The following is a 17209-nucleotide window of genomic DNA, read 5'->3' as shown; positions in this document are numbered from 1 at the left end:
AACACCTGCAAGCCAGCACTCAAGGAAGACTTTATTACAGTGCTGTTTTCCAATATACAATATACAAACTTAAGAAACACATTAACAACACAAGACTGAGTGAAAACAAACAGCTGTGGCCCGGACTTTATTACTGCTCAGGCTCACTCTGATGCTAAAAGTAATTCTGTGTGGCTGTATGAATAAAATATTTGCCCCTGTTACTTTCTGATGGGATAGTTATGGAGTACAATTCGAGTAATTACATAATCTGGAAATGCATGTTCTTAGGAAGTGGATTGATCTTCCTTCCACATATCCATTTCGTTTTCTTATTGAATACTAAGGAGATGCCGTCATCCATTCCAAGATGCTAAAATGATCATGAGGAGACGTGTGACGTGCTTAACTCCAAAATCCCTGGGTCCAGAGTCATTTGAGGATGGCAATTCTAGTATTAAATGGTTTTTCTGTCCCTATTGTGACAACATTTTCTGAACCAAAATTTGGAATAGAGTTTAGTGAATACTAATGAACTTATGAAATAGCAGGACAAATACTATCAAGACTGCCTCCAGAAAATTCCTTTACCACATTAGTGCTGTTACTGCAGTGATCGGGTTGAGGGAATATCCCCTGATGGGGAATGTCGGAAAGTCTCGGGGGGGTTTCCTAGCTGTATACCTCCTCTAATTCCCTGTTTCCAGATCTACCCCTTTGAGAATTCCTGGTGAGTAATCCGGAGTTACTAACGACAATGTGCCAGGTTCCTCAGATGGCTGAGAAGGAATTGAGCATGGTATAAAGTTGAGAACGACTGGCATGACAGAATCAATGGGAATAGCATATATGAGATTTCGTCAAGGTCCTGTGTTCCTTTTACCGTGTCTTCATCCTGGGCACTTGAGCTCCAGCGGTGTACCAAGGCTGAACGTGGGGACATCTGATTTTTCCCCACTCTACAAGTGATATTATAAATTCTCTTAGGAAATGGCATTACCACTTCCTAACTGACATTATAAGCTCACCTGATGTATCTGTTTACCAGGAGAATATCTCGTGTGGGAATCTGACTGCCCTAGTAAAAATCTTTGCAAAGAGAACTGAGCCCTCCTCCGAGGACGGCGTTTCTGGGATTAAACCATCCCAGGTCTCGTTGGTAAGCCCTGCCCTTTGCCAAGCACGGTGCTGAGTGCTGCTGCTCGTCCACAGTCTCATTCATGTCCAGGTCGCCCCCTAGTTTGCATTCCAAGGTTGGTGGTCTAGTCAGGTACACTCAGACTTGCCCTTGAGTTTCTCGCTGACCCCACATTGGAATTGGCAGCTTTGAGCTGTGGTTCCCAGACATTTCCAGATGGTTAGCCTCTTGAATGGAACCAGTGATCCTGGGGCCCAGCACCCCACTAGATCTCAAGAATGTAAGCTCTGTTGGATCTCATTTTAGTTGTGACCCAAAATTTGATTTTGTCGTCTATTTTTGGGTCCCTAACATATTGCTGGAGACAGTGCTTTTTATACTGTCATACGGTTGATCACTCTGTGAATGTACCTGCTATGTAAACATAATGCATAATGAGACAGGAGAGCTAGTCTGTTTAAGCCCCGGCCTGGTAGTATGGGGATGTGAATTATGGCTACAGCTCTGTCATTAATGAGTGACATCAGACAAGTCATATCCCCGCCCTGAGCCTCAATTCTTCATATGGAGAATGAAAGCCCCAGGCTAGGTGATCTCTGAGGTCTCATTAAGCCTGAACAGCCTGTGTGTCTGATCCTGTGTGTAAATTCAGACAAGTTTCAGAGACTTCCCTGACTGCTCTGTGGATGCTATCGATTGGCTGTGTAGATTCAGCAAAATCCACTCTGGTGAAGAGTTGTTCAGTGACACTCCCGGGGGGCTTTTCCAGGCTTTCATAGGCTCTAGGTAACCTGAAGACAAGAGGATTGTAGAATTGTATAAAAAGCTACTCCAGGATTTAACAACAGTGGGGCTTTTGTAGTCTTAAATTCACAGTTGTAGGAAATTGATGAATGAACCACAGCTTGTGGTGTCTGAGCAAATAAACAATAACTTAGGAAATACGCTGAGGGATGGAAGGTTAAATGCCCTAATTTTTGACAAACTGGTGTTTTTGCCTCCTAGAAGGGCATCCTAAGTGTGCCTTAGGGGAAGTTGTGCCTCCTGAGAGTCCAGTATGCTCCTCTGGGACAATGGGTGACAGCTGACGGGTCGGAACACACGCTAGACTTAGAGAGACCTGGGCTTCATCCCCAGCTTTGCCATTTGCTAACGTGACTCACCCTGGGCAAGTACATCATTTCACCTTTCTGAGGTTCATCTTAGTAATAATTTTAGTAATGATTGAGCCCTTATTGTGTGGCAGGCACTCTGCTGGTTTTTTATGTGCTTATGCCATTCCCTCTTTATGACACCCCGGGAGTTGGTATGGTTGTTACCCCCATTTTACAAGGAGGAAGCTCAGGCTCAGCGAGGGAGAAGTAACTTTGCCCAGGATAACACCAGTGGGAATGTGCTGGCAAAATCAAGATCTCCAAATTAATGATCTGGAGACCTTGTAGGATGGGAGTTGCCTAGCACACGTTTCCACAATTCCAGGTGTGTGGACATTCTTCCTATGTTCAGTCGAACCCTTGGACGTTGCAGGGAAGAGGCACGCCTGACAACACTTGGTGATGGGAGGTTATGAAAGGATTCGTGGGGATGAGGGCGTTGGTCTCCCTAGCTGGACACTTGTTCAGGATCCGGGTGCTTCCAAGACTGGGGTGTAGAGCAGGTCCCAGAGAAAATTCTCCACCCCAACCCCCAGACTAGGGCCAGCCAGGTCCCTTGTTCACATCCCTCCTGTGGCTCTATGAGCTCCCCCGTCCTGACCTTCGTCACTGGGTCTGTGTCACATCCCTGAGCCCAGTGCTTGACTCCTGATAATAATAGTCATGAGAAGTATTAGTATGGGTCACTAGCTATGTTTTAAGCACTTTACAAGTTTTATTTCACTTAATCCTCACAACAAGCCCGTGAAGTAGATACTATTATCACCACTTTGTAGCAACTTGCCTCACATAGTTAGGAAGGAGGAAAGCTGATTTTCTAACTCAGGACTCGGACTCAAAAGTCTCTATTCCCACCCTCTGTGCACTGCTGCCTTTAAATAGGAAATGGGCTGCTGCTGCCTCCCTGACAGAGGTGTGGTAAGCTCTCAGTAAGTCACTGTACACAAAAGGATCCAGCATAGGAGCTGCCCAAAGTAGGTACCCAGTCAGTGTTAGCAGAAGATGATGTGCAGCGCTGATTTCCTTTTATGGAAGCTGTATGGTTAGTTAAAACAGACACGGGTCTCCCTGTGGTAACTCCACAGCCTTGGACAAATAGTTTCCCCAGAGAGTTATATATACATTAGAATTGCATTTTTGTTTATTTTGAGCTGTCTTGTTAAGGAAGGATTTATATGCTGGCGTTGATGTAGGACAGCAATCAGGCAATGTTTTCTGCCTTTGACAGTTGGTGTGATAGTTTGCTTCCAGTGAAGTTTGACTCACTGTATCTGGAAGCTGTCAGAAGTGGGAGCATGAAAAGGTCATGACGGATGGCTGTGGATAAGTGGGTAGGAGAGGAGAGCTGGTAAAGAAGACAAATGGCCTCCCTTGTTTCCGAGGGAAGGGTCTGACCCTGGCCACTCTGGGCCAGCCCCCGTGCTCTTTTCTTCCTCACCTGCCATAGCTAGTAGGGTAGAGCCTGCCAGGCACCTTTGTGAGAGTGGCTTCAGGTTGGGCATAATGCAGCTCGTGGGAGCCCTTCCCAGCGGCCCAGCCCTTGGGTACTTGAGAACTGCTAGACGGAAGGAGTCTTCAGTTTAGGATCCCTTTTCATGATTCACAATTGGAGAATTCAACATACTCCTGCCCCACATTTGAAAAGTTGGAAAAGGGTCCTGAATTCTGAAGCAGAAACCAAAAAAATGTCAACTTTTAAAATGATGTTTTTATTTTTAGTGAAATCTTTATTTTGGAAAAATACAGAAAAGGAAAGGATGTAATCCCACTAGCCAGAGTTGACCACTGTTACCGTTTGGAGCATATTCTTTTGATCTCTTTTTCATAAATATTTTTCCTGCCCTTTTCACTTAGTGTCATAAGAATTTTTCCAAGTCAAAGCTTTTCTTATACATAATTTTTCATGGTTGTGTTGTATTCTGTCATGGTTGGATTAACTAGTCCTCTATTGTCAGCTGTTTAAGTTGGAGAAATGTAAACTTAAAAGCCAGCTTCCCTTGTTTTCTTGGGCATACGTTTATAATTTGAATTACTTAAACATAGTGCATAAGTGACACTTTAAGGAGTGCCTCTGCCTTTCCTTCAGTGACTTTACACAAATACTTTAGGAAAGGGAATCAAAACCATGCTCAGTGATCAAAAAGAAGAATATTGATTGGATTTCATGCTCCAGTTTGCCATATATGAACAAAAATAGGTGTGCATTTATTGGCATATTTGAATATGTATTTGTTCCTTGGTGAGAATTGAGAGAGGAGACTAAAGACTTAGTTGGGCCGAGTTCCTTATTACATCTCAACAGAATGAGGCCGTGCGGAGCGGGGGAAAGTACCAAACTTGGGAAGCGGACAGCTCAGTGGTGGGACTGGCGTTTCCACTAAAAAGCTCCCCAACCTTAGACACGCACCCTCACCGCTCCTGGGGTGTGTTAGGTAAAACACTTAGCACAGTTCTTGCAGGTAGTGTAGTGGCTGAGAGGAGAGATTCCAGAACCAGATTTCCTGGCTTTCTTCAAACTCTAGCTTTGCCTCTTTTCAGCTGTATGATCGTAGCAAGTTACTTAACCTCCCTTTGTTGCGGTTCCCACATCTATGAAATAGGGATAAACATAGTAACCACCTTCTTGCCCTGTTGTGAGACTTGAATCAATGCACGCAAAGGATTTCTAACCATGCTGGCACATAGTTGGTGCCAGTAAATGTTCACCCATCTTTGCCCCTGGCCTGGACTGTGGCACCGCCTCCTAACTCGTCTCCTCTCCACTAGGCCGCCCTCTCCTTCCAACCAAGGAGACCTGGAACTCCCAGGCCGGGGCTGTAAGAGGTGTCTGTTTGCTTCCACGCTGAATTCTGCGGACTCTCTTTTCAGCAGTGGGGTCTGGGTGTGCTCAGGAAAATGGGCTCTGACCGTAGACTGCCTCAGGCACTCTGGGACTGGAAGCAGAGGGCTGCCGCCTGTCCAGCAAGGGCAGATAGGGTCCTGTGGGGGCCGTGCTGTAGGAAACTGAGACTCACACACATCTCCAGTAAAGCGAGATTACTTAATGTACAAAAGGATTTTTCCCATCAGGAAAGATTCTCCTACAGGTTCCTTTCAACAGTGACTCCTCTAGTCAGGCGAGTGTTTTACAGATCATTAACTACTTGACTGAAAGCCTACAGGGCAGGGAAACTTAAACTAAACTGTTGGGAGCCCCTGCCAATTACAGATCACTCCAAAATGAAGGTAAACTATCTCTGGAACTAGAAGGCAGTGGGAAAGTGTGATTTGATTCAGAAAAAAATCTGATTACATGCAACTTTTTTGGAACACACTAATTGTTGAAATGGTGTTCCACCTGCCTGCCCATGTTGAACCTAATGCATTCGTCTCCCACATCTTTATCACCAAACCCCAGACTTGGGGTTCCCCTCTGTGAACAGTGACTGCACAATCACCCCAGGAAAGGGCGTCATTGGGAAAGTGTTCTTGTGGCCGTGCAGAGCGTAGGCAAGTGATGCAGAGATACTGCCCGTAATGGATGAACTATACAGTAACAATTTGCAGATAAAAATAATAGAAGTTAAAGTGTACTTTACATGATAAAAGAAAGATGAAAGAGGATGAGAATCTGTTACATCTGAGATGGTTACAAAAGTCCTGCTTTGTGAAGTAGGCTCTGTTGAAAAGATTGATGCAATGGGGAGTGACCTTGGCTTGGTGCAGGAGCTGGTGATGTATGTATGAGCATCCCTCTGCTAAATGGACCCAGATTTGTAGCGCTAATATACATGGGAGTCCAGAACCAAACTCAGTACGGCAATAAATCAACAGCCACTTTGGGTGTCATTTCTGGTTTATATTCCACTATTGTTCTATCACTTTAATTCATGTCACTATCATCTTTTCATCTGGAACAGTTTTATATAATTTTCCAGTGGAGTTACCTGACAAATCCTATCAAATTAACAAGGTACATTAACAATATTGACTGACTACAGCTTCAGGAGTTGCAGGGCTGTAGAACAAAATTTTAAAACCGTGTCTCTCTGATGATGATTTTTTTCCCCTCTCTTTCTGAGAAAGGAATGTGGGGCAGGGTTTGTCCACATAAGAGATATGCACATTTATTTTGCTCCACTCATTTTGACTTTTATAAATGTCAAAATGAGAAGCAGAAGAAGGAGGGGGAAAAAAAAATCACTTGCTGCCAACAACTGTGGCTTAAGTACTTTTCTTCTTTCAGGGAACTATAGAAATGTCCAGATCTTTAACAATTAATGACTGAATTGGAGGGAAGAGGGTAACTGGGTAGTCGTAATCTATTTTAAGTGAAATGTAATAAAATTGGTCTCCTGATACATTCTCGCCCTCCTGAAATCATCTAGACCTGAACGTCCAGAATCAATTGGACTTATGACATTATGCCTAATTGAAATATGGTGTTCCTGAAATATGTCTAATGACAAATTCCAGCATTCGATTAATAAAAAAATGCCAATTGTTCGTCTTTTCCAAAGACCACACAGTAATGACCAGGGTTCAACAACCGTACTGCATTGTCTCCTCCGAAGACGGCAGACGAGACTCTACTGTAGTCTGTCTATATAGTCTCCTGCCTTTGTCTCACTGCTATTGAGATTTCTTTACTTATAAAATAAAACTGAAACGAAGAGAGTGTGTGGCAGACCTAACCATTAGAAATTTGTTTGTATTTGTTTTCTTTTTTAATTTTAGCTTTGCTCTCAGACTAGTCGTTGTGTGTTTTGGTTTTTTGGTGTCTTTTTAATTGAGCTCTTTTATATGCTTTTTCTTTTGGCCTCCTAAGTTTCCTCACAATGTATTGAAAAATTTCTGAGTATGATCCATAGGATAAAATATGTTAACTCAGATAGTCTTTTCTGTTGCAGTATGTACATTTAATTGTTTTAATTATTTCTTATATCTTTACTTCATTTTGCTTTTTTTCACTTTGACCCTGACCTTTAAACTATAGCCTAAAAATTAATTACTTTCAAGATTCCATCTGGGGCCCACTCTGGAAGGCACATTGAAGGTTTTTGTCTCGCTTCATGAACAGATTCCTCAGTTTTCAGCGAAAGAGGAAAAAGAGAGCATCCAGCCAGGATCGCATGTGTCAGGCTGAGCACATTCTGCTCGGTAACACGGGAGAGCAATTGCTGCACATTTCCCAGTTATCCCAGGACACCTTCCCTCGGTGGCGTTACCTTTGTTCTCCTAACACCTTTGCTCCCAGTCACTATACAATGTGTTATGTCTGTCACAGCTCTGAAAATGAAACCTGAAGTGCCAGTATTTAACATTCTGGATTCCTGTTACAAAGTCTTTGTTGCATAAAGCTCACACCCAGTGCTGTCTCTCCCTCAGCAGAGCAGCAGTGACCTCCACAGCCTGAAGCCAGGCTCCAAGACTTGAACTTGGAAGGTTTTATGTAAAGGATGCTTTGATCCTCCTGTGACTTCCTTTAAATATAGCTTGGATAATTATTTAGTGTCAGAGAAGGGAAGAGAGAGATTTCTCCTATTTTTAGTGGGTAAGATTTTTCCAAATCAGAAACTCTTCCTTGTTAGCTTAGCTATTTAGACATAGGTGAGATTACAAATTTAACCGTCCAACCCAGATCTAAAAAAAAACAAAAAAGACCACTGATCAAAATTGGTTTTTAAATGAACCTTATGTTATAGTTTATTTCATTACAATATAGAGGTAATGTAGGGCTAACAGTATGTAGGTGAACTCCATACTGTATCTGTGTTATATCTAAGAAAGCATGTTTCTTAATACCTTTATATATAATTTTTGGTTGCTCCCTCCACCCCAAATGACCCACCCAGGAAACCAGACTGTGCAACATCTGTGTGCCGTTTAGAGTCTCCTTATGTCCATCTGAAGCCCAGGGCGTTCCCCAAGCCCCTAAGAAAGAGCTCATGTTCATCCAGTTTAGGATTTACAAAATAGGTCAAATGATTACACTGAAATCGCTTACACCTTCCACTTCTTGTGGCTTCTTTTTTGTCCTCCCCTTGGCCTTACAGGTATCTCTGGAGACAAAGTAGAGATAGACCCTGTTACGAATCAGAAAGCCAGCACTAAGTTTTGGATTAAGCAGAAACCCATCTCAATCGATTCTGACCTGCTCTGTGCCTGTGACCTTGCTGAAGAAAAAAGCCCCAGTGAGTAGTCCCTTTTATTTATGTCTCCTTTCTCTCTTCCCCCTCTTCCCCTCTGTGTGCTGGGTGCCAGGAGAATATATTGCCACCGTGTCCTTTTTTCCTTGGGTCTGTTTAATTCATTACCAGAAATTTCTTTTAATCAAACGGGATTGTATTATGGTGCCCAGAGCCTGACATGGGTCCCCATCCTGTTCGGTCTTGATGGCAGCAAAGAAGCTCACAGCCAGGCTCCTGACCTTAGTAGTCCCACCCTGGGGGCTGGGGGCATGAGGGGCAGATTCCTGCTGAGAATTTGCACCCACCAGAGCCCTCATTTCACATTGTGCTCCCTTCCTCTTCTCGTTTGGGGGACTTGACCAGTCAGACCTGGACCTGCCTCCCTTCCTTGCCAGATCAAGGGAAGCTGGGGGATTTCCTGTGGCAGCTGAAGACTAGATTTAGATATCCATCATGCCGAAGTGTCAACACCCTCTAGATTATTGGCAGCTGCATGACCTACCAGCTCATAATTAAACTCCTGCCTGATCCTGCAGAAGAGATTGGTGCCGGGTTGGCACTCCTCTGCTTAAATTATCAAAGTAGATACAGTCTGGTTGATTATTCTGGCGTATTATATCTTTGCAGTTAAGTAACTGAGTGGAGTATTTAGATTAATCATTTTTAGGACTTTAGTCCCATCAAGGGGCGGAAAGGACACAGATCACACTGAAATTTCTCCATGAAAGAAAAAAGTTTATAGGGGCCGGCCCCGTGGTTTAGCGGTTAAGTGTGCACGCTCCGCTGCTGGCGGCCCGGGTTCGGATCCCGGGCGCGCACCAACTACCGCTTCTCCGGCCATGCTGAGGCCACGTCCCACATACAGTAACTAGAAGGATGTGCAACTATGACATACAACTATCTACTGGGACTTTGGGGGAAAAAATAAATAAAATTATTAAAAAAAAAAAAAGTTTATATAAGGATTTGTTAGTTGCCTGGAGAAGGCTGGAAGACAGTGATTCCCAAAGTCTGGTGCATTTCAGCATTGCCTGCAGGGCCTATTTAAAATGCGGTTAGCCAGGGCCCACCCCAGTAGGTTCTGATGCAGTAACTTGGGGTACGACCTGAGCATCTGTTTCTGTTAATCCCCTTTTTTGCAGTGTCCACTAAATTTGAGGACAATGTTATAAGGAATGACATACTCAAAAGGAATGATAGGAAATGTAAAGGCCAGCAACTGTTTATAATATTCTTCAGGTTTTTGAGATAATACTGACTACACTGGGGCCTAAAGATCACAGAGCCCCTGAAGGGGGCCTACAGACTGGCACATGCCACAGTGCCTCTTTTAAGGGTGGGTGTTTAATTGTTTTGTCAAATTCAGCTATGCTGGGCTACACAGTCTTCTCCTTTCTACTCATTAATCTGAGTAGATTGGCAAGAAGGGAGAACTTAGTGGTACGGGGGGCAAAGGAGTAAGGCCATACCACACCCTCCTTCCCGCCATTCCTGTCATCCCAGTGAGGCCTCAACTCTGCAAGATGGCTGCCAGAAGGGACTGGTGAGAAAATTGCCTGCTGCTCTGGGGCCCTTGCTCCAAGGCTGCCAGGTTTCTCCTGCCTTTAGGTAAACATCTTCCTGATCCCTCTCACTCCAGCTTGTCAGCCAATAAAGATGTCATTGTTCTAGCATCTTTCTTCCCAAGAATTCAGTATGCTTTGAAAAGTAACATTTTATAAATTCTCCATGTCTCTGAGAAATGAAAGGCAATCACTTACATATTGCATAGAGGGATAAGCTGGAGTGGAAAGGTTAGGGAAAGAACTAGAAACAGGATTCAGGTTTCCCTTCCACTCACACCAAGACACTCACTGTGCCAAACGGGGTTGGTTCAAGCACTGAAAGGCAAGAATGTAACACACCCATCCTAGTAGGGAATGAAGATAATATGCACGGCCACCATCTCCCAGTTGCCTCTTGGGATCAGTCAGTCAAGAAGTAATTATTACACATCTCTGTGAGTGGGGCCAAGTTCCAAGCATTAGGAATAGAGAGCAGACGTGGGCCCCACCATTTCAGTATTGACAATCCAGCAAGAGAGTCTTTTGTCTTATTTTCAGACCTACTGGATGATTCTGTGTAAAAACCACACATGTGAGTTTTATTGAGCTTTCCTCCTCTCACTCGGGCTCCAGAGATCTAGAAATTGTGACACTTTCCAGAACAAAGAGGCACACTGCCCCAGTAAAACACTTCCTAAGTCTCTGTCCTCTACCACAATGCTTTTCAAACCAGGTTCCTCAGAGCCCTAGGTTCTCGGGGACGTCAGGGGCCTCTGTGTGTGTGTGTATGTGTGCATGCAGAGTTGGGCATAGGGCCTCCCTTCAACCAAAGGAGTTCTCCTTGTTTCTTTTCTATTTGAGGATTCTGCATTTAAAGAGTCAACTGATAAAAAGGATTTTGCTGCCTAAAAAAAAAAATGGTTTGAAAGTTATAGGCTTACAGAATAAAATCAGAGCCCCCAGCATAGCCTTTATCAACACCAAACCACCAGCTGACCACTCCAGGCTCGTAGCCTGTGATTTCCCGTCCTGAACTGGGGCCGTGGTCATTGTGAACTACTTGCACACAAACACACCGTGAATTCTGTGCATCTGCTGTCACCACTGCCTGGAGTACACCCCCACCCTGACACTCCCTCTCCCTTAGGGAAACCTCCATTTTCCCATGCTCAGCCCACTCGTTTGTCAAGATCCAGCTCCAGGGCCAGGCTCTCTCTTTCGCTTTGCCCCCAGGAGTTTGCAGACACCTCTGGTAAAGCAACTCACACACTGTGCTGTATTTATCTTTTTTGAGGTCTGCCCTTCTTCCCCACCCTCATGTCCATGCTGAACTCATTGACCCAGGGACTGGTTTCTGTGTCCTCAATCCCTAGCACATGCCTGCAAAGTTGTCCTCGATGAATGTCTGTTGTCTTGATTGAACTTAGAGAGGCTGGAATTTGGAAACCAAAAGTTATTCAACATAATTTACGTTGCAAAGTGCCCAAAGATATATTAAATGAATCGGCTTGATGCTGTGTTGTTTTTTGTTTTATGATTTCCAGTATCTTCATCAAATTAATTCAGTGACAATCTAAAAAGTTCATCTTCAAGACCATCGTCAGACCACAGAATTAATCTACAGGCTTCTTCTTTTTTTTTTTTTTTTTTTTATAAAGGATTAATGGTAACCCTTTTTATCTTTTGTGTCTGTTGAACCTTAGAAAAAAGTTATTTTAACAGCACTAAAGAAATGAAAGTCACTATATTTCATAAGTTTAGCCTGTGATTTTTATCAGCATAGTGATGTATGTTTGTAGCTGAGTTTACATCAAAAATTATTCTTGGGGCCTTCTTGAATGAATTATGGCAAAGAGAGAGAGTCTAGAAGTAGATAAGGTTTTTGATTTCTGCAATATATTTCCTTTTTCATGTTTTTATCTCTCCTAACACAGTGTCTTGCCAAAGACTGGAACGTGTGACCAACTGGAATAATTTAGTTGTGAAAACAGAGCAGATGTGTTGTTAAACAGCCTTCTTTACAAAAAGGCATTAAGTGTTGGGAGGATAATGAAGTTGTCCCCGGTCTTACTTGAGACATGTTTGTCAGAATTTTGAACAGAAAAGAAATGGTTTTTAAAACCTTCGAATATGGCCAGTTTGCAGTGTTTATTGAGAGAGCCGCTGTCAAACCATTAATTTGGTCGTCAAAAGGAACACAACTCAAGTGTAATTGATGCCATATCCAAAAAGTATGTGAATAGCTAACTTGGCAAAGGGACTGAGCATCAGAGCGCCTGCAGTGAAACACATAATTACATATTCGTGGAATCAGAAAGACCCAGACTCTGAAGCCATCCTCCATAAATAGCAGCTCTATTTCTCTCTTCCCTTTCCCTAACTTCTCCCCATTAGGCCCTGTTCTCAGAGGGAAGATTTATTGCTCTGTCCCTGTGAGTGTTTAAGGACCTGGAACTTAATGACTAAATAGATACATGCCTTTAAAAAAATTGTACATGTAAATATGGACTCTTACAAATCTGTGTATCAAAAGCCTTAAGAAATTAAGAATAAATTCTGCCTTTCTAGATTAAAAAAAAACAAAAACTGCTGCCATTATTATTCAAATCAGTGATTTTGCAGTCTGGTTTTGCCACTCCTTAGGATATCTTTTGCTATTTTGAAGGATGTCATAAACCTCTAAGCAGTGAATTAATTTTAATTCATTTTAACTGAACAAAGATGTATACGGCACATAGGAAAGGAGAATGTTTTCATATCAGAAACTACCATGGCTAAATTGTCTCAGAGAAATAATTCTTCATCCTTATACAGGTCTAGACATAGGCTTTGAATGCAGTGGGCTCTCTTTCTGGTGCTAGCCTCAAATTCCAACACTGAAACAAAAGCAAGGGACCTTTCTGTGAAACTAGCACCCATCAGAGATTCTTGGGCTGGATTTAAATAAAGTACCAGACTCACTCATGCCAGGTCTGGTTTTATCTTAAGAAGACTGTGCAGGTTTAGAGTCTTTAAAGGAAGCAACCTATCATTAAGAAATCAGATTTAAACCTTAATAAAGTAGCTGTCGTCTTTATAGCTGAAAAGAGCTCTGTATCTCAATTAAGTATAGATAATATAAAATCTTAAGGAAGCAACATAATAGAGGTAACCTGATTACATTCTCTTGCAATAGTACAATTTAAAGGAAATCTGATTCTGTTGATGCTGGTTATGTTGGTGGGGGATTGTTTGTTTGGTTTTTTTGTCCAAAACACTATTTGGATGCAGGACAGGACTCTTTGGCATTATGAGTTAACCACAACTGCCGGAGACTGCTAAACTCTCGTGAATAGAAGCTGCTGGATATTTGAGATGAGATTCAGTTAAGGTTATGAGTTAAATTAGCTGGGCTTATTGGTGACCTCCCGCTTAAATGAATCTTTCTTTTCATAAGTACTTGACAAGATCTGTAAAGTAGTGTATTTAATTTACTAATTAAATTAAAGCTACTGAATAATGATTTGTCCACATTGATTTAGCTTAAACAGAAAAGATCAGCATTGTTGTGATCTTCAGCAACCTTAATGGCCGAGCCAGTTAGACACAAAGGCCTCTTGTGTTTTATAGGTCAGAAGTACATAGGTAAGCCCAGGCTGTAATTGAATTGCCTGCACTGCACCCTGCAGTTGCCGATTTCCTTTGCCTTCCCATTCCATTGTTGCACTGGGACTTAAGAGAATGTTAACGCGGTAATAGGCACAGGGCCTTCCCCATTATACGTCTTGCTATCGAGCGGTTCTGCATGACTAGTTAAAGAAGATGGCAAGAAGATTAATGAAAGCAAGGCTAATACAGAAGGGGGTACTTTTGCAAGACTTCTACCGAGGAGATATTAGAGCTGAACCAGAGCTTGGCTTTTTCTTTATCCTGTGACCTTTGAACCTGCCTTACTGTTGAGAGCTGCCAGGGAAGTCGACATTTTGATTGATGTTGGTACACGAGTCAGTCTTTCCCATTGAATTCCACATCTGCACGAAAATAGCTTTTCCAGCAGAATTCATACTGGCTAGAAGTGATAGCCAAATTGATGGCTGAAATGCTTTTATGTAGTTTTCATTTAAACCAAAAGGTATTTGATGGTTTAATTCAGTATCCAGTTTTCATAGATTATAAGCATTCACTTATATGTCCTTAATGGGTTCATCAGCTAATAGTGAAGGACCAGTATTAAGAGTGTTCAAAGGTTTACAGACAGAGCTCCAAGCAGGCTTTATGGGGGAATAAGAGCAGTCATCAAACAAACCTTCACCATCCTTAAAAAAGAAAAATCAGTCTGAGAGCCCAGGCAAACTGACTTTGAGATTTTTGTAAATAAACCAAAGCATCTAACTGTTTCTGGAAAGCTATGGATGGGGAAATCTGAAATCCTGCCCCTGTACCCCACCTGAGCCCCAGCTCAGAGGCTGTCTCGATCCACCTAGATGCTGCGTTCCTTGACCTTGTCCTTGGGACACTAGCGTTCCATCTGAAAAGGACTGTTATGGTCTACTTGTAAGACAGCCCCGTACAGATGCAAACCTCTTCATGTGTTCTCACTAATTCTCTTACCTTGCTTGGCAGAGCGACTCAGGTTTTGTTACTAAAGTCAACTTGGGCACACCCCAGCCCGTACATTGAATCCCCTGACCACCCAGTTTCTTTTCTCCCTGTTTGACAGGGGTAGTTCTGGCAGACAAAACACATTCATATACACACATGCTGATGTGAGAAGTATTCCGGATCCTAAAGGAGGAGGTACCCAGGAATTTTGTCATATTCTTTAGATGTTCATGAGAATGTGGGAAAGGGAAATGAGGATGATGTCAGCCACCACTGGATGCAAGAGCTACACCCCGAGGTGGGTGTAGGGTGGACATCCATGGCCATGCTGGCGTACTGTAGGCCCTGGTAAGGAAGGCACTGCATTGATGCTCGTATGGACCTGTAGCCAGGAGGGCTACAGCCCATCCTCAGGCTCTGTCGATTCCCAGGAGGTCTAGGCACTTTACACATTAGGTGGGCAAGCTATGTTTTGTTTTTATTTTCTGACAAGGACTTATTTCATAAGTTCCAGATCAAATACGGTAAGTACTGTTCGATTACAGAACACAATGGACTCTAACATATTAAATGCCCCAGTTATTGAATTGCCTTTTCATAAGAGTACTCTGGAGCACAATCAGGAGCAGGCAGTGCCTCATCCTTTTAACAGATATGTTTCCTAGCCCTATTAAAAGGGGTCTTCATCTATCCTGTCAAAGGGAGTCTGCTGGGGTTTTTTAGTTTAATTACACTATCCAATTAAAACTCCTTGCTGCATTTGGATGCGCCTCTCCTTGGGCCTGAGTGGATATGACATTTACAAGGCTCGCCTTTCAAGCAGACAATAGTGTGATTGATGAGGTGCACATTCAGTGAAGGAGGCGAGTGCCTGTGGAAGTGCTGCTTAGTGCATTTTGATTTATTTATCATCTCCTTCCAAAACAAGGGAGCTGCCAGGGAGACGGGTTTAGGCAACCAGGGGGACCACCTAAATTCTTCCAAGTATATGGGAGGGAAAGACCTGAGTGTGCCACAGGATAAAGGTGGAGAAAACTATAAGCATGGGCCAGCTAGCATCATCTAATGCCAGGCCGTATTCTTAGGTTCTTTGACCCGGTTTGGTTTCCAGTAACCTCAAGCCGCAATCTGCTGTTCAATAGACCATCATTGTGCTTCATGGAACTGTTTGGGGGGCTGGATAACATTGACCAGGCCCTGAGAACTCAGCTGGTGGGAGCCAACCCAGCATGTGTACCATTGACTGATCTGATCATTATTGACTGACACCTGAGGTTTGCACTAGGCGTGCGTATTTATGCTCCCAGCTGCATCCTCCAGAAATCCAGCAGCTCTGTCCAGGGGCTACAGTCAGTGCTCAGTGACTCTTTCTATAACTCTGCCTGGGCATGTTGAGCATTTAAAAGTTGCTTCTGAAATTTGGAATTGGCTAAGAGCAAGTGTGGCTTTTCAACAAAGAGATATGGAGGCACAATGGAGAGCTTCTCAGGTTGTAGTGAAAAGGCAAACCCAGCATCTTATTCTTAACCTACTGTTGCTGTTTCCCCTCAGCATATGACAGATGGGACTAGTGTGCTTGTCTCTGTAGGTCCTGGAAAAGCGCTGCTTCAGTATAGTGTGTGGTCTCTGAAAGGGTCAACACTCTGAATTTAGGAGGCAGGAAATTCTACTCTGAGCCCCAGGGAGGTGATAAGAACAGCACACCTCCCGTATTCATTATCAGGTACTGCAGTTGCTCATAGGGGCTATTGGGGGCGTGTTTGCTAAGCACACAACATGTAAGAATGTCTGTGAGGAAGATTGGCTGGTGCTGAGATACTCATTGGGTTTTCGTACATTCTCTGTAAGTTTTCTTCATTTTTCCCTAAGACTTATGAATAAATAAGAAAGAGTTTGCTTGCATTGATTGGAATATTGATATTTGTTAGAGTACAAAACATTTTGGAGTATCAACTTTTTTTCCTCCTGGAAGAAGCCTTCTTTTTGCTAAGTTTTCACTTAATTGCTGACTTTGGCCTTATGGATCCTCAATAACAAAACAGTTATCTAGATATAATGGGAAATTTTCATACATTTACATTTTCCTATATTTTTTTTATTACCATTCCCTCAAATTGTTTTTTTTCCTTGATTTTAACATCAGAAGAGATCCTAATTGAGAAGAGGGTAAGGGCAGGGACTGTTCCCTACTGAAAAACTCTGTGTGAAAGATTTATCAGCTGGATAAATGATGGGGAAAATCTGTTTCCCTTGCCTCCTGCCAAGCTTCAAATTGTGTTTTCATACTAAATATAAATGGGGTGTTTAGTTTTTAAGTTATTCTTGTAGATGTGGTAAAAGTAAGCCATTATTTCATTAAAATCACAATGTGTATTGCTTACAAGTCTCCCATAGGCAACTTCTAAAACAGGATAACTGCTACCAGATTAGCCCTTCTATCATAAATGACTGGAAAACTACACAAGATATAAGAAACTGTTTTCAGACATCGGAAAACAGGCAGTACAGGACTATGAGCCCTGAGAGAAGGGAAACAAATGAGGTGAGACCTACTATCACTTCAGCTTTTTTCCAGGGTTTCCCAAGGAGAGTATAGCAGTCTCACTGAGCTGGGAGACAGAGATGAGAGTTGGGGGAGGCTGA

At 42.9% G+C, this 17209-nt stretch overlaps 1 protein-coding gene across 8 annotated transcripts in view; it reads left to right on the top strand.

The window, feature by feature from the left end:
- MAPKAP1 (MAPK associated protein 1) overlaps nucleotides 1-17209 on the top strand; it is a 234100-nt gene that overhangs the window by 198585 nt on the left and 18306 nt on the right. For 7 of the 8 annotated variants that reach the window (XM_058524053.1, XM_058524051.1, XM_058524047.1 and 4 more), the window contains one exon: nucleotides 8307-8444. The exons of the other annotated variant lie outside the window; for it this stretch is intronic. In XM_058524053.1, coding sequence (XP_058380036.1) covers nucleotides 8307-8444 — 138 coding nt within the window. The remainder of the gene's footprint in view (nucleotides 1-8306; nucleotides 8445-17209) is intronic. 8 annotated transcript variants of the gene reach the window in all.

This window comes from Diceros bicornis, chromosome 28, assembly GCF_020826845.1.
Source record: "Diceros bicornis minor isolate mBicDic1 chromosome 28, mDicBic1.mat.cur, whole genome shotgun sequence".
NCBI lineage: Eukaryota > Metazoa > Chordata > Mammalia > Perissodactyla > Rhinocerotidae > Diceros > Diceros bicornis.
Note: the sequence above shows the minus strand (reverse complement) of the source record. Positions and strands in the feature narration are given on the sequence as shown.